This window comes from Hemiscyllium ocellatum, chromosome 16, assembly GCF_020745735.1.
Source record: "Hemiscyllium ocellatum isolate sHemOce1 chromosome 16, sHemOce1.pat.X.cur, whole genome shotgun sequence".
Classification (NCBI taxonomy): domain Eukaryota; kingdom Metazoa; phylum Chordata; class Chondrichthyes; order Orectolobiformes; family Hemiscylliidae; genus Hemiscyllium; species Hemiscyllium ocellatum.
This window is the reverse complement of record NC_083416.1, coordinates 2,865,602-2,893,027: the sequence shown is the minus strand read 5'-3', so window position 1 is coordinate 2,893,027 and position 27,426 is coordinate 2,865,602. Positions and strand designations below refer to the sequence as shown.

At 39.3% G+C, this 27,426-nt stretch overlaps 1 protein-coding gene across 1 annotated transcript in view; it reads left to right on the top strand.

The window, feature by feature from the left end:
* Positions 1-27,426, top strand: part of LOC132823316 (lysine-specific demethylase 3B-like) — a 132,011-nt gene that overhangs the window by 53,469 nt on the left and 51,116 nt on the right. The window contains exons 5-11 of the mRNA XM_060836998.1: positions 4,090-4,214; positions 5,061-5,192; positions 5,830-5,929; positions 11,293-12,050; positions 17,263-17,396; positions 19,004-20,355; positions 25,380-25,581. Of these exons, the coding sequence (XP_060692981.1) occupies positions 4,090-4,214; positions 5,061-5,192; positions 5,830-5,929; positions 11,293-12,050; positions 17,263-17,396; positions 19,004-20,355; positions 25,380-25,581 (2,803 nt within the window). The remainder of the gene's footprint in view (positions 1-4,089; positions 4,215-5,060; positions 5,193-5,829; positions 5,930-11,292; positions 12,051-17,262; positions 17,397-19,003; positions 20,356-25,379; positions 25,582-27,426) is intronic.

The following is a 27,426-nucleotide window of genomic DNA, read 5'->3' as shown; positions in this document are numbered from 1 at the left end:
GTTGGTGCCCATGTATCCTGGTGACTAGTTTTCTGCTTGTCTGTCCAAAGTAGTGTTTGTTGCAGTCCTTGCAGGATATTTTGTATATGACATTCAATTTGCTGGTTGTTGGTACAGGGTCCTTTAAATTCATCAGTAGCTGTTTCAGTATGTTGGTACGTTTGTGGGCGACCATGATGTCAAGGGGTTGGATTAGTCTGGTAGTCGCCTCTGAGATGCCTTTGTATGGTAGTATGGCGAGTGTCCCTGGGCGTGTTATGTTGTCTTGTTTGGGTTTGTTGTTTAAGAGTTGCAGACTGTGTTTAACAAACCACAAGAAGACACAACACCCCCAGAGACTCTAGCCACACTGTCATACAAAGACATCTCTGAGACGACTGCCAGATTATTCTGATCTTTTGGCATTATAGTGGCCCACAAACCTACTAAGACACTGAAACAGCTACTGATGAACCTAAAGGACCCTGTACCAACAACCAGCAAATCGATTGTGATATACAAAACATCCTGCAAGGACTGCAACAAATGCTACATTGGACAGACAAGCATAAAACTAGCCAGCAGGATAAACCGGCACCAGCTAGCCTCCAAAAGACTGACCAGCTATCACGAGTGTCCTTACACACAGACGAAGGAGGACACGGCTTTGACTGGGACAGCACATCCACCCTAGGACAAGCTAAACAGAGACACTTATGGGAATTCCTAGAGGCTGGCATTCAAACTGGAATTCTATCAATAAACACATAGATTTGGACCCATTTACCAACCTCTGAGAAAAAGAACCGAAGTGATATCACCCACCTAACCAGACCAAGACACGTAAGTAGAAGGTGGGACAGAACATAAATGCTTCAATGGAGGCTACCTAACATGGTGGCGAAATGTCTGATACCAAACCTACCAACTCATTGAGCAAACTTATAACCTGAATCTCAATCTGAGCTATAAATCTTCTAAAAAAAAAATCACATATCCTAAGCTATTAAGCAAACAAGCTACAGAGATGGTGGGTGTGCTGATAATTATCTTGCACAAATTCCTAGATTCTGGAAAAGTCCCAGAGGATTGGAAGGCTGCTAACATAACACCTTTTATTGGAAGGGGAATGAGACAAAAAAAATAAATAACTGTAAACCAGTTAATTTAATGCCTGTTACTGGGAAAATGTTAGAGTCTGTTATGAAGGACGAAATTTAGAAATGTCTAATTAATATCATCAAGACAGAGTCAAAATCATGCCTGAAAAATTTATTAGAATGCTTTTAGTAGTGAACATGCAAGGTAGTTAAAGGGGAAGCAGTAGATGTAATCATAGAATCTGTGTGGAATCCTGCTGTGTGGAAAGAGGCCACTCGGCCTATTGAGTCTGCACCGACCTTCGAAAGAGTAGCCCCCATTCTATCCCCATAACCCCATGTTTATCATAATGAACTCACCTAGCCTGTACATTCCTGAGACCACAATTATTTACAATGTATGTTAATGATTTGGATGAGGAAAGCAAATGTACAAAAACCAAGGTTGTCGATGACACAAAAATATGTGGGAAACACAAAGACCCTGCACAGATATGGGCAGGTAAAGCAAATGGGCAAAAACTTGGCTGATGGAATATCATGTGGGGAGATGTGAGGTTATGCACTTGGCACGAAGATTAGAGGAGCTGAATGTTATTGAAATGGAGAAGGACAATAGGAAGCTATAACTAACAGGAGGGGTTTTGAATTCCTTGTGCATGAATCACAGCAATTCAGGGGTTACAGGGAAGGTAAATGGAATGTTGGCCATTAGTTTAAAGGGAATGGAATGCAGAGAAAGGGAGGTTTTGCTAAAAAAATTCGTTGTCAGTATCAGTGAAGGAGAAATCACATAAATTATATACAGTAACTTTAAAGAGTACAGTTATCTCAAATGACTCAACCCCACAGAAAATATTAAAACTCTATACTTGATTTAAGTTTGGTTATTAAAAGCTTCCTCACTAATTCCCTTGACTCAGGATTTTTCTAGTAAATGTTTTCAGGTCCTTAGAACAGATTGCCAGTCTCTGCCCTTCCAGAGGTAATGCCAGCTTGCTGTTTTGGGAGATCTTGCTAAAACTCTGTAGGGCATTAATCAGACCACAGCTGGAATACTGTGACTAATTTTGGGCTCCTTACTGAAGGAAAGATATGCATGTATTGGAGACATCCAGAGAAAGTTCACTTGGTTGATACCATTTGGAGAGGAACTATTTTATGAGGAGAAATTGAGTAAATTGGGCCTGTGCTTGTTGAAATTTAGAAGATTGGGAGGCCAACTTATTGAAAGTTATAAACTACTTAACAGTCTTGACAAGGTCGATTCAGAAAGGTAGTTTTCATTTGTGGGAGAATCTAGGACCAGAGGGCATAATCTCAGAATATTTAGAACAGAGCTAAGGAGGAATTTCTTCCCTTCTCTAGTTGGAAATCTGTGAAATTCTTTGCCACAAGGTTGTTGCGGCTGGGTCAATCAGTATATTCAAGGCTGAGGTAAGCAGATTTTAATTAGTAAGGGAATCCAGGCTTTTGAGGAGTAGGCAGAAAAGTAGAGCTGAAGATTATCAGATCAGCACTGATCTCATTGAATGGCTGTGCAGGCTCATTAGACTGAAAGGAGCAGAAGTGCGCCAATGTCTTCGGGTCTTATGTTTAATTAGCTGCTGTGAAGTCAGGGACCTTCAAAAGCTATTTTTGTACACATTTTCGACCTATCAAAATTTCTTGTCTCTATATTGCATTGTCATTTGGTATATATTCCACTGCATTAAATTCATAAAATTAAAACCTGGGAAAATGATGATTGGTGTTGCCTACTGAATCTTGATTTGACATTGTTGACAAATTTCCTTCAAGTCAATCATTGCTGTTTTGATTTCCTAATAGTCTGTGTATCTTCATTTCTCCAAACCAAGAACGTGGCTTTCTTACAATTATTGCTTCCAGCTACAACCAAATTCTTTATCTTGATTATAAATAACTACAATTGAAGTTGGCAACAGTTTTCCTAAAGCTAGAGTTAATTGGAAGTTTTAAAGTAAAAGAAGATTGATCTTGCAATTACTTGTGTTCTTTGCATTGGTTGCTTGTGTTGACATTCTTTTTGTGCATGAGTAGAATAGGTCAAGTAACAGTGAAGGGAATCATCAGAGCATGGGGGAGCTTGCAATCATATGCTCGCACCAGATATAGGCCTATTGAGGTTAAGAAAACAAATTAACTCCAGTATTAAGGTATAAAAATAAATTTTCGGAGGGAAACTTAACTGGGTAAAATACATTAGTTCGAAACCAGATGGATTATAAAAATAAACCACAGATGGTACTTGCCAGTTACTCCTGAAGCAGTGAGCACTACGTACGTCATCTGAGCTCTTTTCCCCCTCTGGAAACAATTGGTTTTTACCTTGCATTAGTTATGCACAGTCGAATGCTAAATGCAAAGCTTCCAAACTCTCCCAAGCCCTCTATTTTTAATGAATGTCTTGTTTATCAGAAAAGTCTGTTGCACACAATAGCACTTGGAGCGTGGAAAGCAGTTTAAGTTACTTTGAATAGAAGGGGGAAAAATATCAATGAAAGGATTTTTATTTAAAGTCACTTATGTCATTGCTGAGACATGGAGTTTGAGTTAGAAGAGTTCATCCAAGACCTCTCAAGTTCTACAGTATCTTACAACTTGATTGTGTAGGAAAGGAGAATGGATATGTGCTCCCCAGTCACCAGAGGTACCACTTCTGCTTTAGTGTGAGTACAAACAAATTCTCATCAGTTGATGGTAGAGTCCATTTCTTTGAAAGAATCCCACTGTCCAAGTGGGATTTGCCAAACTGTTTGAATTAGATCCGAGTTGTTGTGTTTTTAAATATTCCTGATAAGCTTCACAAGTGTGGCCATATAAAATGCTAAAGGAATTTCTTACTGAAAACATTTACCATGTGCAGCAGCAGAATTTTAAAGGGAACATTGATTGCTTTTCAGTGGGCTATGAGTTGAAATGCTGGTGAAGTGATTGTATTTTCTCAAAATTGATCACTTTCATTTTGCTGTTGCATTTGGTCTTTTAGGCCCATACAGTTTACAGGGGCACAGAGTGAAGGTCTACCAACCAGACGCTCCTGAAGAATGGATTCTTGCCATTGTTGCACATCATGACCCTGCTTCACACACCATGGTAGTTACCACAGAACAGGTACAAAATGGCACTGACTTGAAATACATGTTGTAATTTTCCTTCCTCTTTTCACTTCCACTCAAAAGGTACAAATTTGCATTTTAAGGTTGTCTCAGGCTTGATTAATTTTCCTTTGGCTGGATAAATTCAGCCTTTGTCCTTGGTTGGATCTTGTGGATATTTCAAGTTTGCACTGTCAGGGTGAGTAACATTCTTCACGTTGACACTAGGGAAGTCAGTCACTGTCCATTCACCTTACCTAACATTTCATGCTGAGGTTGGATTTTGAAAGCAGTAAAATAGTAAGAAAAAGCCTGCTGCAAAATATGAATCACTGGTAAAATTGAACCTCTGAGCATACTCTTAGAAATAAGAGAATCTTGCTGCAACAATACTGGTATATGTAAAGCACCATAATTGTTCTGCTGGTCATGAGGCTTTTGAGGAGGCAAGTTAAATCCAGAAGGAAGCAGCTGGACAGCCACCAGCTGCTAGTCTGAATTATATGACAGGGCTGAGGGTGTTTATGCTCATCCATTCAGAAAGGCACGTGATCTTATCATTCCAAGTGTTGCAGAAACAACTGCCCAGTAGCTGATGAGATAATTGACATTCTAATTCTTGGTTTTTGTGTAGATCCTTATTTGTATTTGGCATTAACCAAGAAGAATTGAAAGGTACAGAGAAGCACAAAAGGAAATAGACATTTTGTCCCAGATCCAGAAACCAGGATTCACATGTTATGTGGTGCACCTGGTTTGGAGGTCTGACTTCAAGTCTTTGTTAGTCCTAGTGCACGAAATAACAGAGTATATTAAAGAACATGTCTTACGTTTCTGTTGATGACTGTTTCTTTCCCACTAGGACCACCAGACAAAGACTGTTGACCCTGTGCGGATTTATATCACCCTTCTCGATGAAGCACTTCACCTACTGAAAGGAGAAGTTGGAATTTTGCCTCAGAGCTTAGAAGCAAATGAGAGTAATATAGCAATGGTGAGTGTTATAAATTCTTATTGCAATTTTTGAATTGCAAAATCCAATCACTCTTTTGTACTATTTTCTTCATCATAGGTCAGGCAGTGGCCTTTGCAATACCTTTGCTGCTGCTTTGATCTGTAATGATGTAATATTGAAGCTTCCTTCCCCTTGTGTTGGGCCTTTGTATCTTTTGCTCAAAGGAAAGTTTTAGGCTTTGCTTGAGTACTACCTTCTTGCAGATATGTTGTTGTCCTGTGATGGTGTTTACTTTTAAACTATTAAGTGCCCTTCTCTAAAGTAATAACTGATTCTCTAACGTTTATCAATCTCATAAACTGGAAGTAAGTTTGTCATAGTCAATTATTCAAAATAGAAGGTCATTTCCAGTAAAAGCATTGGGTTTTGCTTTGCTCATTAAAAGCCAGATTCTCCATCGTTTGGGTGTGTTCAATATGTTCTCTGCTGGGCTGCAAGATCATTTATGTACCGTTGGAATGCTTCATTTGCTTTGTATTGGGAGGCAATGGGGAAGGTTACAGGAAGGCAACCTATTTTGTGAAATTCACCTTTTTGGTTAATTGTATGGAGCATCATGGGTGATTGGGTGAAAGATAATGACGTAATCTAATGGTTAGCCTTTTCAATTCTACAGGTTAGTCAAAAACAAGTATCTCAAAACGCCAGAAGTAGACGTAAGAAGGGAACTGAGACCAGTCCACCTTACAGTCCAACTAAAGAAACTGACGACAAGGGTAAGATAAACTTGTATTGAAAATAATGAGTACAGTTAGTTGTAAGCCAGTGAAACTATTTATGGAGTTAAACTGGGGAAATTTGTTTCAGGGTTGTATTGCCAACTCATGAATAATCCTTGGGCTATGATTGTCAAAATTAGTTGTATAGGGGTCCTTGAAGTATTGGCCAGTTCTCATTTTAAATTTGAGAAGATACTGGCCAGCTTTCTAAAGGCAAACTAATTTTATTACCATGTAACAGCATAAATGTTCCAAGAAGTCAACAATAAAAAATTGACCCTGTTGTAGGCACCTTAAGTTTCTCTTTAGGATTCAGTAATCGTGGTTTGAAAGCCTACAAACTCAACATTCCAATTGGAATCTAAACGTTGCTCCTACACGTTATGATCATTGTATGCTGGGATTGCAGTAATCAGAAGAAATTGGTTCTGAGCCCCCTCAAGGTTCACCTGGGACCTCCCTCCCACATTCCAGGGGAGATTTATAGAAGACCAAAAACAGCATTTCAGGAGCTACAGACTGGGGAGAGAATGGATGTTGCGATTTGGAATATTTCTATGACTAGTCAGCATTAATTGAGATCTAGGCTTGTTAATTGAGTAATGATTTATAGTTCAGTTTAAAGTGATGGAGAAATTGGAGCCATTGAATGTGCCCTGTCAGTGTGTACACTTGTATTCAAGATGTCCATTCAACAAATTTCCCAGTAACTCAGTCTTTAACTGTGGTTCACAGCAACATCCTGCCTTTCCATCCTTCCAATAGAATTTTCATACAGTATTTTGATGTGAAGCTCCCTTCCACTCAAGTGTCTAGTGGAGCAAACCTGTTGAATCCTTTTATTGCTATTAGTTGGAGGTTGTTTTTTCTCAGAACCAGTCAAAAACTTGACATTATTCACAACATTTGCATGCTTTGATTTGTCATTTTCTTCAGTTTGGGAGCTTGTCTGGAATGGTAGCACAACCATAGTGGATTTCCATTGATAATGCTCTGTACTTTCAATAAGGTGGCGAGTCTATCCTAAAATGGCATCCATCTGAACTCTCATGATGAGCTATCCCTGTCGTTTGCTGTTCCTGTGCCCGTATCTCTGGGGCTAGCTCCTGTTTCATCTCGACCTGTCTCACACCCATCAGCCTGGCACCACTTGGAACATTTCAAGCCATTACTATCTTCAAGGTTTACTGCAGAAAGTTACCAAAGATCCTCAAACAACATCTTCCAAATCTAGCACTTCCTTCTAGAGAGAGAAGAGCAGTAGACACATGGGAACACCACTTCCTGCAAGCTCCCTCCAACCCACTCACCATCCTGACTTGCAAATGTTTGCTTCACTGTTGCTGGATCAAAATCTTGGAATTCCCCAACTGAGGCCACTTTTGGAATATTGCTTATAAATTCTGGTCTCTTTCCTATCAGAAGGATGTTGTAAAACTTGAAAGGGTTCAGAAAAGATTTACAAGTATGTTGCCAGGGTTGGAGGAATTGAGCTATATGGAGAAGCTGAACAGGATGGGGCTGTTTTCCCCTGGAGCATTGGAGTCTGAGTGGTGACCATGTAGAGATTTATAAAATCATGAGGGACATGGATAGGATAAGTGGACAAAGTCTTTTCTCTGGGATGGGGGAGTCCAGAACGAGAGAACGTAGGTTTAGGGTCAGAGGGGGAAGATATTAAAGGGACCTAAGGGGCAATATTTTCATGCAGAGGGTGGTGTATGTGTGGAATGAGCTGCCAGAGGACGTGATGGAGGCTGGTAAATTGTAACATTTTGAAGGCACCTGGATGAGTATATGAATAGGAAGGGTTTGGAGGGATATAGGCCAGGTGCTGGCAGATGGGACTAGATTGGGTTGGGGTATCTGGTTGGTATATACTCACCATCACCTTCTCAAAGCAACTAGGGTATGGGCAATAAATGTTGACCAGCCAGCAACATCCACATCCCATGGGTGAATAAAAACTGTTAAAAACTACCAATAGATGTGGTTTCTTTCTCAGCCTTCTCAACTAGTGATAACTTAAATCTGGAATGTGCACTTGTTCCAATCCATTACTGTTTATCCTCAAAAGTTTAGGTGACCAAAGAAGATTCTTTTGCTGCACTGCTCAAATCATTACAGTCTTTGTCTGTGAATCAAGCTTTGAAGTCAGTCTGCGATGCATCCCTTAAATCTTCACGTCCACTCTAGCTTAGAGCCCCGGTTTAGAGCACTCTGTGACTTCTGAGAATTTCATCTCGCCCCATGTATTTTAAAGTGTAAAGATAACGTAAGATGAGGAAATAGGATCAGAGAATGGCAAGATGGGACAGAGGGTAAGACATTTTGGTAGTACACCAACAATCAATGCTTTGAAAAATAACAGAAGGAAAAAAAACTAAAGATTCTGTGTCTGAATACATGTCCCATTAATTAATTGCATGTTGAAGTAAATAAATATGACTTAATTGTCATTACGGACACATGACTGCAGGATGACCAGAATTAGGTCCTGAATATTGTGGGGCATATAATATATATGAAAAATAAGAAGTTAAATAAAGGTAAGGGGTAGCATGAGGTTAATCAAGTTTGGTATTTGTGCAATAGATGTGATCGAGATGTAGAATTGGTTTGGATGGAGATGAGGAATAGTAGAAGAATGAAGTCACTACTGGGTGTGGTCTTCAGCTGCCCTGAAAGTAACACAGTGTGGGACAAAGTATACAAGGAGAAGTATTGGATGCTTGTGGTAAAGGAATGACAATAATGATGTGTGACTGTGATCTCCATGTAAGATGGCAATATCAATTTGGCAGGAGTTGCATGGATAAGGAGCTCCTGGAATGCTTTCAAGATGGTTTCTGAGTGCAGCGTATTTTGGAACTGACCATACAGCAGTTTATAATCAGACTTGGTATTCTGGAATGTGACGGGTATAATCAATAGCCTTCCCCCCACCCCCACCACCCCGGCAGTTCCAAACAAAATATGATTAAATCTGAAAATCCAGTTTGAAAGGGAGAAGTTTGGGTCAAAGGCTGCATATTTTACAACTAAATAAGGGCAGTTATGTGGGCACGAAAGATATAGTGGCAGACTTTTACGGAAATATTTTAGAATACTCAGAATAATCGTGTTCCCACATAAAGATAAATCCTAAATGGAGGATCTACCATCTAATTAACTAATAAAGTTTGGTAAAGCATCAAACTTACAGAAAAAAACAACTGTGCAAAGCTGAGTGACAGATCAGATAATTTGTCAGTATATAAAAATCACAGATTGATTAAAATGTGAATCAAAAGGAAAAAAATGGCATAGGAGAGGAAGCGAGCTGTAAAAGTAGATAATAAGCATCTCTACAGGTACTTTAAAAGGAACGGCAAGGAGGAAGTAAAGTGAGTGTTGGTCCTTCAGATAATGAGAATGTGGAGTCAACAGTTGATAATATGGTGAATGAAATAAACAAATATTTTGCTTCTGTCTTCATTACAGAGGATATATAAAACATTCCAGTAATAGCTATAAATAAGGTGGAGGGAGCAAGAGAGGAACTTGGCAAAATTGCAATTACAAAGAAAATACTATTGGGTCCAGGTGGACTTTATTCTTTGTTCTTAAAAGAAGTTACTGATGAGGTGGAAGTTGCACTGATGTTAATTTTTCAAAATTCCTTATTCAGTAAATCAGGCTGGAGGGGAGCAAATATAAACTCTTTTCAAGGAGGTGAGTAGGCAGGGAAATGTAGGCTATTTAGCTTGATGTTGTTTATTTTGCTTGAGGAACATGTTATTATCAATCATTGAAAGTGTACTTAGAAAAGCTCTCGATAGTTGGGAAGAGTCAGCATGGTTTTGTTAAAAGGCAACACTGTTTAACCAATTAATTCATGTTTGTTGAAAGTGCAGTTTGCCCTATGGATACAGGGCAAAGTGTACTCTGATTTCCAAAAGTCATTTAACAAAATGCGGCATCATAGCTTATAACAGAAAATGTTGTAAGAGGTAACATGTTAGTATGGATAAAAGATTAGCTAGCTGACTGGGAACAGGCATCTTCATTAATGGGTCTTCGTTTTGTTGGCAGGATTTGACAGGTAGAGTACCGCAGGGGTCTGTGCTGGGGCTTCAACCTTTTACAATGTACATCAGTGGCTCAGTTGAGGGAAACAAAGGTATAGTCGCCAACTGCACAACTGGCACGTAGATCGGTCGAAAAATGACCTGTGAAGAAGACATAAGTTGCAGCTGCATATAAATAGTTTAAGTGGGTAAAATTCTGGCAGATAGAGTATCATGTGAAGTTGTTCACTTGGGCAGAAAGAATGAAAAGGCAAATGATTACTTAAATGGAGAACGACTGCAGATTTCAAGATGGAGAGATTTAGATGTTCTTGTGCATTTCTCACAAGATGTTAGCATGCAGATGCAATACGTAATCAAGAAGAGAAATAGGATGCCATTCCTTCATACAAGAGGAATTGAATCTAAAAAGAATATCGTGCTTCAGATACACAGGGCATTGGTGGGATTACATCTCGAACACAGTGTGCATTTTTGGTCGTCTCCTTTAAGAAAGGATGTAAATGTATGGTGGTGGCTGAGAGGAGGTTTACTACATTGATACCCAGATTAAGTAGGTTGTGTTATGAGGATAGGTTGAGCAGGATGGGCTTATTTGCATTGAAACTTAGAAGAGCATGGGGTGACTTGATTGAAGTATATAAGATCCTGAATGTTCCTGATATGGTTGAAGTGGAAAGAATGTTTTCTCTTGTGGCTAAGTCCTGGAGGGAGGCATTGTTTGAAAATTACTTTTTCTGGTTAGAAATGGGAATCTCTTTCTCTGAGGGTTATGGTTTTTGAAGTTCTCTGCATCAGAATGCATTGCACATAGAGTGACTGAATGTTTTTAGATCAGAGATGAATAGGTTCTTATTAGGGAGAGGAAATCAAGGGTTATTGGAACCAGCTGGGAATCAGGGATTCGAAACACAAACTGATCAGCTGTGATATTACTGTAAGACTAATTAACGATGAGCTGATTGTTCCACTTCTGCTCCAGTTTTGTGTGTTTGCAAATTTCCTTTTTCGTGCACTTAGAGAAATTTGCGGTATGTTGTAGAAATTTAAATCCGATATCACATTTTAATTGTAGATTAAATACGCTGCATATTTAGGAAACACTTTTATGTTAACTATTAAATCTTTTAAGTAACTATTAAATCATTCTCGTTAGCGAGAGATTGCAAATAATGATTAAATTTAGTTTGTAATGAACATATTAGGAATGTATGCATTTGTGAGTTGATTGAAGTTGGTACATTATTTCATTGTATGCACATATGGACTAAATTTATTTGTTCTTTGTAGAAAAAAGTAAGGATAGCCGTAGAAGGAAAAACACCTCTGATGGAGACAATGAACCTGTTCAAAAAAAAGTGAAAGAGGCAGAGGAAATGGATCCTGACAGCAGCAATGCATGCTTGCTGGCTGCTGGAGGCAACGGTCACAGTCTGCCAAAGGGTGAGAATCTTGAGTTGGAGCAAGGAAGCTACGATTCCAAGAGAATTGCAGATTTAGCCTGGGGGAGTGCTGACAGCGCTTCAGATCGATCCCGCTTTGTACCTCAACCCCAAGCAGGTTTACGCTATGCCACCTATACCAAAGAGAATGGTAGGACCTTAGTTGTCCAGGATGAACCAATACATGGGAAGCCTTTTGTGCCAATTGGTGCTGCTACTCCCCGCCCAAGTGGATTGTCGTTTTCCAGTACAGAATCTCTGAATTCTCAGAGCAAGAAGAGTTTACCAACTTCTGATTCAAGCAGAACCTCTGAAATACCTGTCTTGGAGCCTTCAAATCTTGTCCAAGATTCTGGAAGTCTAAACGTTCAAGCTTACTTAGAAACTGCATTGCCAGATCAGGGGATAAAAGAAAACATTGCAGTTAATTCAGGAACGAACCAGAAGATACAGAGTACATCATGTGAGTCCCAAGTTGAAAGTATGCAATCTGCTTTGGCGATTCCAAATGCCTTTCAAGCCCCACAGGATCACAAGCATGCCACTTTGCGAGTTTTCGACTCTCATCAGTCTTTCCCAAACTGCAGTGAGGCGCACATCTTTGATGTAAGTATTAATTTTATTCTCGTATTTTTAGCACTAGTTCATTGATTTTTTTTAACAAAATTAACAGATGAAGAGCATTCTTTTTCCAAATTTTGAATGAAACTCTGGGTTACTTACATATATTCTTGCAGACAAGTTCCTTTGTTTTGTCCATATCAGTTACAGAATGTCAAAATAGCAACTGGAATAGACCAGACAGTCCGTCACAGTTTTAGTTTTTAGACAATTTTTACAGCAGAAGAAAAGGCCATTCAGCCCTTTAAACTGTTGTTGTCTCTGAGTATTTCAGCTTGTCCCACGATACCTTTGTTTCTCTGTAGCCCTGAATTTTTGAAAAATATTGAAGTATTTTTTTCATTCACATTTGAAAGCTGCAATTTAATCTGACTCAGCAACACTCCCAGGCAATGTATTCAAGATTCAGCCACTCAATGCCTACAAAAAAGTGTTACCATATATGCTCATGGAAAGGCTGACCCCATGTATAAGTTGACCCCTTATTTTGACAAAAAGTCTTATTTTGCATATACCTCATGTATAAGTTGACCCTAGTTTTTCATAGTTACAGATCAACATTTATGAGTCAGTGTGCCTGCCCGTTGCGCTCCACTCCAGCTTTACAGTTAGCTGGCCGTACTCCATTCTGGGTCTTCCAGTCCGCCAGCCGTCACAATCCACTCAGGTTTTTAGAACTACTGTAATCCATGGAGTCAGTTTCTGTGGTTTCAGTTACCCGCAGTTTACCAGTGCGAATATAATACAGGGAACGTTCAGGCACCGGGGGCTACCTGGAAGGTAAGCTTCCCGTTTTAAATTACCATATGGATATTGATTTGGTTGTGATTGTCTTTCTCTCGCTAGTACTTAAAAACATATTACTACTCCAAGATGAAATGCAAATGACAATCAAGACTTGAGTACCAACTTTTTCCTTTGCCATGTGTCCTCTACTCGACCACAGTAGATATTACCGATATAATATGAAAGTATTTGCACTTTGTAGAAGCTGGGTCCATTTTTCTTTGTTTAACTTTGCTAATATTCAATTTATTACTGTTTATTGTTTTGTCTAGAGATCTGACTCTTGTTTGTCCATTTTTGTGACTTATGCCAAGCATGAATTTCATCCCCTCAAACAATACCTCGTGTGTAAGTCAACCCCTAATTTCAGCTCAAAAAAATGGCCTTCAAAACTTGACCTATACACTATTTTATACAGTAATGTAATAGAACATAGTTACAATGCAGTACAGGCCCTTCGCCCTCGATGATTTCACAGGTTGGTGCAACAATCTGAAGTCTGTCTGACCTACACTATTCCAGTTTCATCCATGTTTATCCAATGACCATTTAAATGCCCTTAAAGTTGATGAGTCTACCAATGTTGCAGGTAGGATGTTTCATGCCCCTACTACTCTGAGTAAAGAACTTACCTCTGACATCTGTCCTATATATATCACTCATCAATTTAAAGTTATGTCCCCTCTTGCTAGTCTCACCATCCAAGGAAAAAGGCTCTAACCGTCCATCCTATCTAATTCTCTGATCATCTTGTATGTCTCTATTAAGTCACCTCTCAACATTCTTCTCTCTAATGAAAACAGCCTAAGTCCCTCAGCCTTTCCTCATAAAACCTTCCTTCTATACCAGGTAACATCCTGGTAAATCTCCTCTGCACTCTTTCCAATCTTTCTATTTTTGTTGTAAAAGTCACGTTTAAACGTCTCTAAAAGGAGACGAGAAGTAGAAGTTGAAGCCTTTTGCACATTTATGGACAACTTGGGTGGCAACTTTCAGGGGTTTATGCACATAGATACCGAGATCTTTCTGCCCATCCACACTACCAAGAATCTTACCATTAAGCCCAGTACTCTCTATTTCTGTTGCTCCTTCCAGAGTGAATCACTCTCACTTTTCTGCATTAAACTCCGTTTGCCACTCCTGAGCCCAGCTCTGCAGCTTATCTATGTCCCTCTGTAACCTGCAACATGCTTCCGCACTGCCCACAACTCCACTGACCTTCGTGTCATCTGCAAATTTACTAACCCATTCTTCTTTGCCCTCATCCAGGTCATTTATAAAAATGAAAAACAGCAGTGGCTCCAAAACAGATCCTTGCAGTACACCATTCTGAACTCCAGGATGAACATTTCCCACCAACCACCACCCTCTGTCCTTTTTTAGCTAGCCAATATCTGATCCAAAAATCACCTTTGACTTTTTTGCTATTCAACTGGTTCTTGGCCTATTGTCAAAGGAAGAACTTTCTCACTAATCTACTCCATCTGGACTATTCAAGATTTTGACCACTTCACTATCCAACCTCTAGTCTCTTTTCACCTTTCTCTAAAGAACACACAGCACCAGCTCCTCCAATCTGTGCCTATAGCTGAAGTCCCAAATCCCTGGAACCGTTCTCATTTCGATTGTGAAAGTTTTAGAAACTTGCAAAGGTTGGTCAAACCTAGTTAGAAATGGATAATGAAACAAGATTAAACTAACCAGGAATATAAAACAGATCATAAAAACTTTTGCACCTCTGTACAAAGAAATGTAATTAAAGTAGATGTTTGTCCCTTGGAGACACATATCAGAGATTAGCATGTAGAATGAGGATGTGTCAGAGATGGTGAACCAATTCTTCTATTTTTGTTGTAAAAGTCACATTTAAACATCTCTAAAAGGAGACTAGAAGTAGAAGTTGAAGCCTTTTGTCCATTTATACATTTTATACAGCAGGAGAGAGAGTATTGATTGATTGATTGGGCCATCATTGGCATGGAAATGCAACAAGAACAGTTAACCATCAACCTTAGTTCTCAGGCCAGACAGGTAACTCCTGGTCTGTCAGAGTTGTGTCTTGGAGGTATAGCCAGAATTTGGCTGCCTTCATTACCCCTTTTTTGAAGATGCAGTATATTCCTTCAGGCTAAGTGTGACAAAGTCTTGTGTATTGTTATGCTTCACAGGGGCAGCTTGCCGGATATCAAGCCCTACCATTCCTAGAATTGTCACAAAAGTTAAAGATATTTAAAAAATACATCAAATTCCCCAGTTTACCTGAATTCAGAACCAGGTTAACAGACAGCTTAGATCAGATTTCTATACTTAGCAGGAATTATTATTTATTACAAGTAAATTGACTCCAGCTGCAAGTAAACAAATACAAACCGACGATATATTATTCTATGATTTAAAGCTCTTAATCCAATTGAGAATACACACACATGCATGGGAAAGAAAATGTGGTGGTTAAGGATGGGGGGGGGGAAACTGGAAAGGAGTTCCAAGTCATAGAATCCCTACAGTGTGGAAACAGGTCCGTTGGCCCAACAAGTCCACACTGACTGTCAAGAGTAACCCACCCAGACCTACTCCCCTTCCTTATTACTCTTTTTTTTACTCTGACTAATGCACCTAGCCTACTCATCCCTGAACGTTATGGGCGATGGCCAGTTCACCCATCCTGCACACCTTTGGACTGTGGGAGGAAACCGGAGCACACCGGAGGAAACCCACGCAGCCACAGGGAGAATGTGCAAACTCCACACAGACAGTCGCCTGAGGCTGGATTCGAACCTGAGTCCCTGGTACTGAGGCAGCAGTGCTAACCACTGAGTCACCATGTTGTCCCTCTTTTCACAGAAGCTGCTGAGATGGTTCTTAAACTGATCAGAATGCAGCTGCTTTTCTTGATGTTTTCACTGATTTGCAGGAGGCCAAGGTGGCTGGATCACCATTATAAAAGGTCCCTGATTTAAAAATGACAAGTCACAGCTTATAGCAAATGCTGAAGGAAAGATAAATTGGTTTTCCTCAGGCTTTATGTGGCTTTACTGCAGAAAACAGACAGAGCTCCTGAGCTGGTGCAAGTCTGGTATTTTTTCATTATCTTGTAAATGGCCCAAAGCTACCTGAGCACCAGTCACCTAGTTGCTGGCAGGCAGAGAACCTTGGTCATCTGTAACTGCTCACTGATTTACAGACCAATCAGCGATATTTTGCCATCTGAATCTTATACATCTGAGTCATATACACCCACTGGCTGCAGTTCATCTGCAAACTGCACTTCAACTAATAGTTGAAAAACCAGCTGTGTAAATGGTGCTTAGAGTGTGTGTAAACCTGTGGCAATCATTGGTTTCTAAAGCTATTCCCATTTCATTCCATTATTAAAAAATAAAAAGGCATAACTTTTACAGTATTCATATATGTAACTTCTGTCGTGTGCAAATGCATTGCACTGTAAACTCGGCCAATGATTTTGAATTTGTTTCCAGTATAACTCTTAATGCATAATTTACAATACCAGAGTCGCATCTTAATGGTAGATATTTTTCTGAGAATTGAAAGGGCAGGCGAATTGAGCGTAAATGGTATGCTGCTGGTTGTGAATGGTCAATAGCATCACAGAAGTATTCTAGTGTACAGCAGGCCCATTGTGCTTTGTCCAAACAACAGGATATGGTGTTGTGTACAGTCTACCCCTCATGAAATGTAGACGTTCACACGTCTCATCACAGCAGCATTAACACTCATACATCATATTACTTATTTGTGTGATAAGCAAAATGTCTTTTTGTTAGATGACCGACAGCAGCCTGCTAGTACAGAAAACCATTTGTGAATTTACTGTGTGATAGCAGGGTAAGGCAGGTGGCTTCACCTGTTTGAAATTTTGACACACTTTCTCTTTTCAGTGAAACCTGAAGTAGACTGGATCCCACTTAGAGCCAAGGGTGGTGACCTTATGCCTTTTCACGAGTATTTGCGATGTACAACAACCATGGCACTTGTAATCACACCAGCTAATGTTGATTTGCCTTATCTCAGCATTTTGCTTTTCACAAGGTTGCCAATAGATTGAACTTGTAGACATGGGACTGTACGAATCCCACCATGTGTATTGACTGGTGAATGTAGGTCTTTGGTAGATTGTGCTTAAGAATCCATTTTCAAACTCTTCAACTGCATTATTGAGGAAAGGGACCTTGTGGGTGCTCTTTGTTCCACATGGGGAAAATGGTCACCTTCACCTTAATGCTTATAAAAAATTTTTTTCTTTAGTTTAAGTCCTCATATGTCTAAAAAAAATTGAAAATGTTCTTGAATTTCATTCAAAGTGTTGGTGAGATTGGAAGTTATTAACATTTCTTTCTTAAAAGGTCTTTTACTCGCTTTATTTTCCAAAGTATTATTTCCTCTATTTCAGGGAAGTAAAAATCTGCAGACATCCGGCTCATCTGCTCCTGGATCAGAAAAGGCTTTGGGAAATTCTTTTCCATTGGACCCCTCAAAGGACTTGTCCTTAGCATCAGTACAGCAGATATGTGGTTCTGCTAAAGGGTAAGGGGAACTTGGTATTCTGTCATAGAATCAGCTTTTACTTAAACAAATTAATACCAAGAAATCCTGGTCATAGTGACAAACATTTTAGAGCCTTTTTAATTAACCTTTCTGGGGTGTGATGTTTACTGTGGGTTGAGCAAGAATCTCAAAATGTTTTAAAACAGATTGATCTAACCCTAACCCTATCGATCACAGTCTGCTGGTGATGACCTATTTTTATGCTCTTAGTAGTTAGAGCCAAAGTATTTGTGTCCTATATATGTCTAGCAAAATTTAGATCAAGGAGGTTAAAAGTAGATATGGGATCAATAAGCTGATACAGTGATACTGTCAGTTCTTCGGTGCACCTTTGCTATTTAAAAATTATACAAATATGAGTTAGGAGCAGAATAGACCATAAACCTGCTCCACTATTCAACAAGACCATAGCTGACCTTTTCGTTTCAACTTGAACATTTCTATTTATCTTTGATAGCTGTAGATTTTTGGTAGGAAATTAACCTGCCTCCATCTTAAGCATATTAAATTATCCCTCCACAGGTGTTTGAGATAGAGTTCCAAAGTGTCTGTCATCAGAGAAGAACCATTCTCTTCCTTTCTGTCGTAAAAGAGGATTCCCTAATTGTATAGCAATACTCCCTTAGTTCTTGACTGATCAATAAGAAGAAAAACATCCACCTTGTCAAACCTAATCAGGATTTATACGCTTCAATTAACTTAGCCTTCATTCTTCTCCGCTTCAGTGAAACCAAGCCCTGTTAGTCTAACTTATACCCACGGTTTCTAGAGGCCCCTTTCCTGCTCCTTACCCACAAACTCAAATGTTTTCTAACAATGTTTCAATCGTTCTTAGCTTACTATTTAAATTGACAAGTAACAGTTCTTTATGAACTATCACCAGTCACGTGAATCAAAAATTACAGCTTGTAGACAAACTGGAAAGCTTCCTGGGTGTTCCAGTCTGGCATATTGCCATGCAGTTGTTAAAACTTCTTATGCTTTCAAGGAAGAACTTGTGCTTTAGCATACTTTGATCACTACTGCGCCAAAATATGCTTTCGTTTTATACTTTTGTCAAGTGTAGAAGTATTAAGCTGCTGATGCTTGTGGTTTTCAGGTTGAAAATAAGCCTACCACTCTAACTGCGCATGAACATCAGTCTGAAGAGTGGAATGTAATGACCCTTTAAGGAAACAGTCTAGTTTTTAATCTATACTAAAGAAGCAAGACACAGCTTTAGATTTGTACTTCAGTGTTTCAAAAAACATATAAAAACAAAAAATGCTGGAGGTGTTCGGCAGATCAGGCAACATCTATGGAGAGAAACAGTGGTTCATGTTTGGGTCAGGATGACTTTTCAGTACTGCCTGACCCGTTGAGTAATTCTAGCATTTTCTGTTTCTATTTTAAATTTCCAGCTTGAGTCTGAATTCCACATACCTTATAGGAGTAAATTTTAGTGCACTAGCAGTTTTAAAACATTGAAACGTTTTTGATTAACTGTCATCATTTTCTTCGATGCTGCTGTGTCACAATGCTGAGGTAAATGTATAGTTTACTAATTCCACTTCCTAAATTAATGAGTACTTTTGTTGCAATTTTAGGGAACCACTAAAAAAGTGGTGTGCAGATCCTTGCCAAACACTAAATGAGGGAGCTTTAACTGAAGACAGTGCACTTCAAATATCAGTTAAGAATCAAGCCCTTCTGGAAGAGCCAAAGAGGAATGGTAATGAGGGAACAAATGGATCATTTGACCAAGAAAGCAAGTCCTTTGGATTTGGGTTTAGTAGGAATGTGACTGATGAATCTGAGAATAAAGCTGGCACCAAGATCTCCACGGACTCGGGCAGCCTGTCGACTAACTTGTTTTTCCAGTGTATGCCTCAGAATGTTCCACAGAGCAACTACTTTACTGAAATATCTGAAAGCTTATCCAATGACCCTCTTAGCTTCAATCCTTTTAAAATGGCTTCTGGTGCCACAGGCCAGAAAAGTGGGCAGGCAGTTGGAATTTCTGTTGGGTTGCGTGCAGGAAGTAAACATGGTCAAGATACTGAGAAAAAGAACCCACCTGAGGTCATGCCCACACTAACTCCAGCTTTTCCAAGGAGTGCTTCTAGTCTCCAGTTTCTTCAGTCTGTTCAACCACCAGATCTTCTAAAGGAGGAAACACCTACAGTTCCAGGAGGCAATCCATTCCTTGGGTTTACAGATCTAAAGGGAAATATGGATAATTTACCCACAAGCAGATCACAATCAAGCCTGTTCAGAAGTGATTTAATACGGCCGGCAGCTTCTACTCCCGCATCTGTTATTGTGAAACCCCCGATGTTGATCAACTGGAAGAAGCCTGAGAAAATGACATCAGATGCAGGTGGCAACAAAACTGAGCTTCCAAAGACCTTTTCACCTCCATTTTCCTCTCCGTTACAAAAGACAGCTATTTTAGGTACTACCAGACCAGAGTCCCCTGAAACTCCATTTGCTCCAACCAATATTGAAATGCCAACCTTATCCACTAGTCCAACTGGGGATCATAGTGCAGGAAATCTTGCAATCCCAATTTCTGGTTCTGTCATTCCAGACAATCCACATTTGCAAACTTTCTCAGACACTCCCCATTCTGGCAAGCAGCAGCCCCTGTTTGCCATCAGTCTATCTGATAATGGCCTTGATGGTTCTCCTAATCAGCAATCCCAGTTTGATCAGAGAAGGTTTGCTTTAGATGAAAGAAGCCTGGGGATGAAGCAGGATTCGGATTCAGCTACCGACAGTGATTTATCAGACCTGAGTGATTCTGAGGTGCATATGCGTTTGCAATCGAAGACTAATTTAAAAGGATATCTGTCTTTCTTGCATGAAACAAGGCAGCCGAATGGTGAAGGGAACAAGGAACATATAGGAAAGGGGCGAGGGCGTGGGAGAGGACGGCCTCGAGGAAGACCTCCAAAAAGTGAGTTCACCATGTTATACATAAAGGTGGCTGAATTTACAATAACTGTGGTGAAGAGGGCAAGCTTAGTTTTCCATTATCTTTACTACATAATTGCTTAATGAAATGTACCTATTCAAATGGTGAACTACTGTGTAATTCATTCTGGCACCAGCAATTGACATTCCCTGTTGGATGTTGGTTTACTTGCCCATATAGCAAATGATCATTCAGTTCTCTGTTAGACTGGAGAACGAAGCAGCGTTTTTTGTTTATTGGAACCATAGAACACTATTTTAATGGTAAAGTGTTCATTGCCATTGGTATCTAAAACTGACCATTAGTTTGCAAAACATTGACCACATTAGCTGGAGAGCAGAGTGTTGTTGCACTAAATTCTCTATTTTCAATTGAAGCATTGTGCACAAGTACAAACTCATTAGAGAACCAAATCAGAAAAGGTTGTGTTTTCTGGTTGGTTACTCCTGTGACTCCAGAAGAATCAAATATCCAACGGCATTGAAGTTGCAGGATTCTCCACCTTTATAATGTTACACAGGGATTCCTGCTTTGTGAACTTTTGACGTACGAGCGCCCATACTTGGGAATGCAGTCATGTGCATCGGTGTAATTTTCATGATCTGACAAAGAAGTATTTTCTGTACTTGGGAATGGCTGCTTGATATTGATCTTCATTGTGTTTCAATTTGCGTATAAATCAATTTGCAAACGGACTCAAGACCAAAGCCCTTTTGCAACTCAGACACTGCTTGAACAGTGCTATGTGCCTGGTACTGACAGCTCCTAAACAGAACAAAGACCCATTAATTGATAGTCAAGTGTATTACCCTGATTTCTGCTCTTAGAACAGAAAATCTACGCTAAGAAGTCCATAACAGAATAGATGATCGTTCTGTTGATGAATCCTAGCACTGTTATTGCCATGATGAGTTCTTTCTTGGAGGCAAGGGATGAAGATATGTTTGATTTCCTGGTTTTCAGAGATTTTATTAAACACTAAAGGTGCTAACTCTCATTTGAGGATACTGGCTGGAATGAGTTCATGAGCATCATTGCAACGGAGTTGATTAATGTGGCGAGATGTTTGGAAATGGTTACAAATCTGCATTCAGCAATTTATGTTAATTCAATATTCTTGGGTGGTCAGACTTAATCGTTTGCATCTAGCTTCTTATCATTCTACTTCATACAAGGAGGCTCTGTATCTCAAATTTAATCTCTTTCCCTCTGGGCATGACTTTGTTTCTGGGTCATGAATGTTGACTATAAATATTATTCAGGACTGTGCAACACTATAGAATTTTGTGACAGTTCAAGGCCAATTTTTGAGGCAGGCCAGTGTAGATTCTGCAGCAGGTCTGCCTGCTATTCATGACACCGTGTTTCAAATGCTAATTTGAAGTAGATTAATGCTGCTCCTGTTCTGAGGAGAGCTGCAGTTTCAATTCCAGCCGGCAAAGACCTGATGATATAGCTTATGCCTAGCTGGAACTGGAGCTGCTCTATTTCAGAGAGAGCTGTACTGCAGATCTGTATTTGTACATATTCCTCAACAACTAGGACTTTAATTTTTTTATTTTTGAGTTGAGGACCCTGTCTTAAAACATTGCAGTTATTTCATTTTCTAAAACTGGGTGTGTGGTGGCAGTTGCAAATGCTGCAAAATAGGTATATCGAATCCTACTCTAACTGCATCATTTTGAAAGTGATAGGTATATACTAATTAGAAATTACCTTCACTTTTATTTTATCCAAGCTGATCCATTCACTATCGCCTTGTCAACAGCTCTTATTGAAATCGGTTTCTAATTAACAAGAAGGATATTTTCAGTTTCCATGGGAGAATGCTTGAAACATGGCTGAAGTTTGGTTGAGATTTGGATGACATGATCAGTCTACAAAAGGAAATAGACTGCATAAGTGAGTGTGTAAAACCTGGGCAAGTGAAATACAATGTGGGAAAATGTAATGTTATGCGCTGTGGTAGGAAGAATAGAGGAGCTGAGCATTATATAAAAGAAGAAAGACTACATAAAATTGCAAAGATGAGGGATTTGGTGTCCTCTTGCAGAATCACAAAAGGCTCGCCCGAACTTCAGTGGGTAATAGGAAAGGCAAGTGGACTTCTGACCTTTATTTGGAGTATAAAAATAGGCAATTCTTACTAAAACTATCCAAGGCACTAGTCAGATCACACCTGCAATACTGTCATAAGTTTTGATTTCTTTAGTGTATACTGACAATGGAGGCAGTCTAGAAAAGGTTCATCAGGTTCAAACAAAAATAATTTGCTAGAGAAAATCAGGTCTGCCCAGCATCTGGAGGGAAAAAAAAGAATGAATGTTTTGCGTCCAGTGACCTTTATTCTGAATTGATTCTAACTATGGAGAGATTTTCTTAGGTGGAAAGGTTGAATAGGTATGCTGGTACTCGAGTTTAGGAGAATGAGATGAGACCTTATTGAAACATGTATGATTACATGGGGATTGACCAGATAAATACAGAAAGGTTGTTACCCTATCTGGGAAAGTCAATGGTAAGAGCATAGAGTCTCAGAGTAAGAAGTCTCCCATTTAAGACAGGTGAGGTTTTTTTCCTCTCAGATGAAAGTGAATCTGTAATCTTACTGCAGAGGGCTGTTAAGGAAGGATCAATAAGTTTCATCAACACTGGAGACAGAATTTTAATCAGTAAAGGAATCACTAGTTATTGGAAAAAGGCAGGAAGGTGGACTTGAGAATTATCAGATGACCTATAATCTCATTGAACAATGGCGCAGACTTGATGGGACAAGTGGCTTACATCTTGTGATATTATGGAGATATAAAGAGGATGTTAGGATAAATTTGGAAGGTGAGTTTTCAAACAGTGTTTCCTTGAAAATTGTTACTGCAAGCAACATTTGAGAAAGACACTTTAGTTCAAGCAGCTTCTAACTGTACTTGGCAAAAGCCATTTTGCTGTACAGTATGTATGATTTCCATGGTCAACTACAGTCCATATTAAATAACACTCCTGAATCACTGGCATGGAAACTGTTCTGTATGGGTCTGAGAGAGTTAATATTGATTGAGTGCCGTAAATATCATCAACTGATATTATAGGGGCTTGAAGAGAATAAGAAAATAACATACAGGAGACAGACCTGGGACTAGGGCACTCCTAACTGTTTGTTTTAATTTATGTAATCTGTAAATAATTCCAGTTAAAATATAATAAACTTCATGTTGTTTACACAACATCTCGTCCAGTTGTTCAGAGAGGTGAGTATCCTTATCCGCACTAAACCACTTTTGACTTAAAGAAGTCCACACACAACGGGAGCTTACTGCCATTTTTAGATGAGAGTAAACATGGTGAAGTCAATGTCTTGAAATACCGTTGATACGTAATTTGAGACTTGGTAAGTACTATCCCTCGGAGGGGCAGATGACTTATGGTCTAAAATCACCTGTTTCTCCTGAGCATGCTACATTTACCAGGCCTCGAGTTGCACACAGATAATATTTCATGACTTTGAATTAATTTTCAAAGCTTTTCACCGCTGATGGTTTTCCTCACCTTGCATCTGGACGTGTGGACTAACTGGTAGGGATGATTGCTCGAATTTCTCAACATCAACGCTATTATATCATGTGATCCACACAAGGAAGATCGAAATTTAATTAAGTAGACTTTAATCATTTTTTTTAGTCACTTGTGGGACATGGAGTAAAACAAATTAAAGTCTACCTAGTTCACTACTTAGCCTTGCAATACTTTGATTCCCATTAATGCACCTTTTCATCACTTTGCAGAACCCAGCATGAGAGCTGACCAATTGGAAATTTAAAGGGGCAGAGGAATATGCTGATGGCATTCTTTGCTGACAGAAGGGCTATGGTGAGAGTCAACTTTGAGGCTCATCACTGACCAGCTTTAATTGAACTGAAAAGAGGGAGCACTGGAGAAACTCGACAAGACTAGCAGCTTCTGTATAGAGGGAAATGGAGTTAATGTTTGAGCCTTCAAATCTTCAGACAAAGTCATTGAATTTGAAGTGTTAACATTCTCTCTCTCTCTCTCTCTCGCCCCCCCCCTCCCTCCCCCACCCCCCAATACATACATACACACAGTTAAAAATCACACAATACCAGGTTATAGTCCAACAGGTTTAATTGGAAGCGCATTCACCTGATGAAGGAGCGTCGCTCTGAAAGCTAGTGTGCTTCCAATTAAACCTGTTGGACTATAACCCTGGTGTCGTGTGATTTTAACTGTGTACACCTCAGTCCAACACCGGCATCTCCAAATCATGACCACGCACACACACGCACTGCTAGATGTGATGAGTTTCTACTGCACTCTGTTTTTATTTCAGATCTCTAGGATTCAGTATTTTGCTTTTATTTAGTTTAACTGGATCTAGTCCATAAATATTGTGGTTACAAGAGCAGATCAACAGCTGTGAATTCTGTGGTAAATGATTCACCAACTAACCCTGCAAAGTCTGTCCACAGTCTACAAGGCACAAGTCAGGAGTGTGAAGGAATACTCTCATCTGTCTGGATGAGTGAAGCTCCAACAACACACAAGCCCAATCAAAATCTTAACCCCACCCCTTCCTGAGAAGATTGTGGCTGTACTTACATTAATGAACTACATAGGTTTTAGAAAGTGACTCACTACTGCCATCTCTAGGTCATTAAATGAAGCAAGTACAGAGGAATCTCAATTCTCCAAAGTATGCGGGAGTTCAATTCACTTCATTGAATTCCAGATAATCAAATGCTGGATAATATAGTTCAGCCAAGCATCGGGACCTTGACATCTTACTGGATAACCTGATATTCAGATAATTGAATGCTGGATAATGGAGGTTTCTCTATAATTAATGGCCCATAACCCATGATTTTTTTTTAACAAGCTAGCCAATATAAGAAACTGGCTATAAGTACAGACTTGTTTGGTATGCTTATGATGAACGCTGCTTTTCCTTATGTATACTTAATGAGTTCTTTATTTAGTTTTTTTCTGTCCATCAGTTTCTGTTGATCAGTCGGTTTTGAAGGATATGTGCAAGGTGAGAAAGCTGAAGCAGTCTGGAGAATCCTTCTTGCAAGATGGCTCATGTATCAATGTCGCACCGCACCTACACAAGTGCAGAGAATGTCGTTTAGTGCGTTACCGAAAGTTTAAAGATCATGATGAATCGACGGTTTCCTGTCGTTTCTTCCACTTCAGAAAGTAAGTAAACAGATCTATCGCACAGTAGATGTCGAAATGCACCTGGTAGACCTCAGGTGAAGGGGCCAGTAAGAAGGGTGGAGGGGATGAATGGGGCAGAAAGGGTGGGGGCAAGAAGTTGGCTACACAAAAGGTGTAGAGGGAAAGAAGGAGGCTCCAAAGTATATTGGGGGTGAAAGAGTAAAAGGAGCTGTAAAGGAAAGAATGCACTTTTAATTAACCATGTCATACAGGAATACTCGATAAGCCAAGAAAACTTGAATTCATTGAGGGAAAGAATTCCTCACTAATGAATGTGGAATCTCTAGCTTACGGCTGCAGACTGTCTGGAACTGCTTAATGCAGTGGAGGCTATGTTAAGCACTAAATCTAAATTGGAGATTGGGATCTGAGATGCAATAAAAAGGGTACTAACTTTTGCGTTAAAATTACCCAGCCTCTGCAGTGAAATAATGTGAGGTAAGACCACACTATTCTGAGGAAAATGAAAGTGAAAAAAGTTTGTGTAAAAGTGTATTATTTTGAAAAAAAAATTGTTTGCCATCGTATATCTGAACCATTCATGCTTGAGATGAAAATGCAAATAAGACCAAATTTAGAATTGGAAGTGGAAAGAGAGAAAATAAATCTCATTTAAAAGTTTAAACTCCAAATGTACGACTGTTTAGGTGGAGTCTGTTGATTCAACTGTACGGTATAAAATGTTCACATTTGCTGGTAAAGATAATGAGATTACAGATGGCTTGTCATGAATACAAAATGCTGAACTAATTTAAGGATTTAAATAATGGCAAAAGTTTCCATATGACGTAAATAAACCGGGGTGCGGGGGGGGGAGTGAAGTTCTTGAAATTTGTTTGTGTGTCACATATCTTTTGATGAGACATGTTTGAAATGGCACTTCATTATTCATAAGGGTGGATGCATGTAAAGTCCACATTTTAAAAAAATGTGGTCGGTCGGTCGGTATGTTTAAAGTGGAAATTTAAGAAGGGGTAGTGTTTTAAGTTACAAATTTGTAATAGCAATTTGTCACATCCTTTTGACCGTTGGTTAGACAGTTTATTTGTAATTTATTTTCTTGCAAAGAACAGAAACCTGGTGAGTGTTTTCTTTTAAGCTGCTTGTCAATCAAGTAAACTGGGGACTACAGATAATTTGACTCGTCTTTTCACATTTCATGTGACTGTGACAGTAACAGGGCTTGCTTTCCAGTGCACTGTCGTAATGAGTTGTGACGTTGCTGACTTGTAGATTTAAAGTTGAGCCAAATCCTGTCTACGTTTACAAATGGCTATAAAGGATTTGGGTGTTTGAAAAGGGTTCTTCTGGTATCCTGATTACCACCTTGGATTGTTCAGTCAGCATCAAGAAAGTAGTTAAACTTGTTGATGTTTGTGGAGCTTCATATATAAATTTTCACTTTCCTATGAGCGATTGCAGTTGAGAAATAATTCATTGGTCATAAAGTATTTGAACTCCCAGAGGGTGTGAAGCAATAACAATGTGGCTTTTCCTTCTCCATCTTAATTTTTTTAGAATAAATTAATAAAAGAAATTCACCAACTTCGAGTAGTGAATGCGCAAATCATTTTCTAATTATGGCCTTGATCTGATTGTGCGTTTGTGATATCTGTGTAGCTGTCTGGATTGGTTTCAATTTGTTTTCTTTGACATCAAAAATGCAAAGGAACTTGATTGTTTTCCAACCAATGCATAATAGTGTGCATAATCAGCTTGTTTGGACCTTGACCAATGAGGGAATTCTTGTATTTTCAGCACATTAGCAATGGCCAAAATTGATGCTGGTTCATAAACTGAGTGTTTATACTTTGATGGTCCATA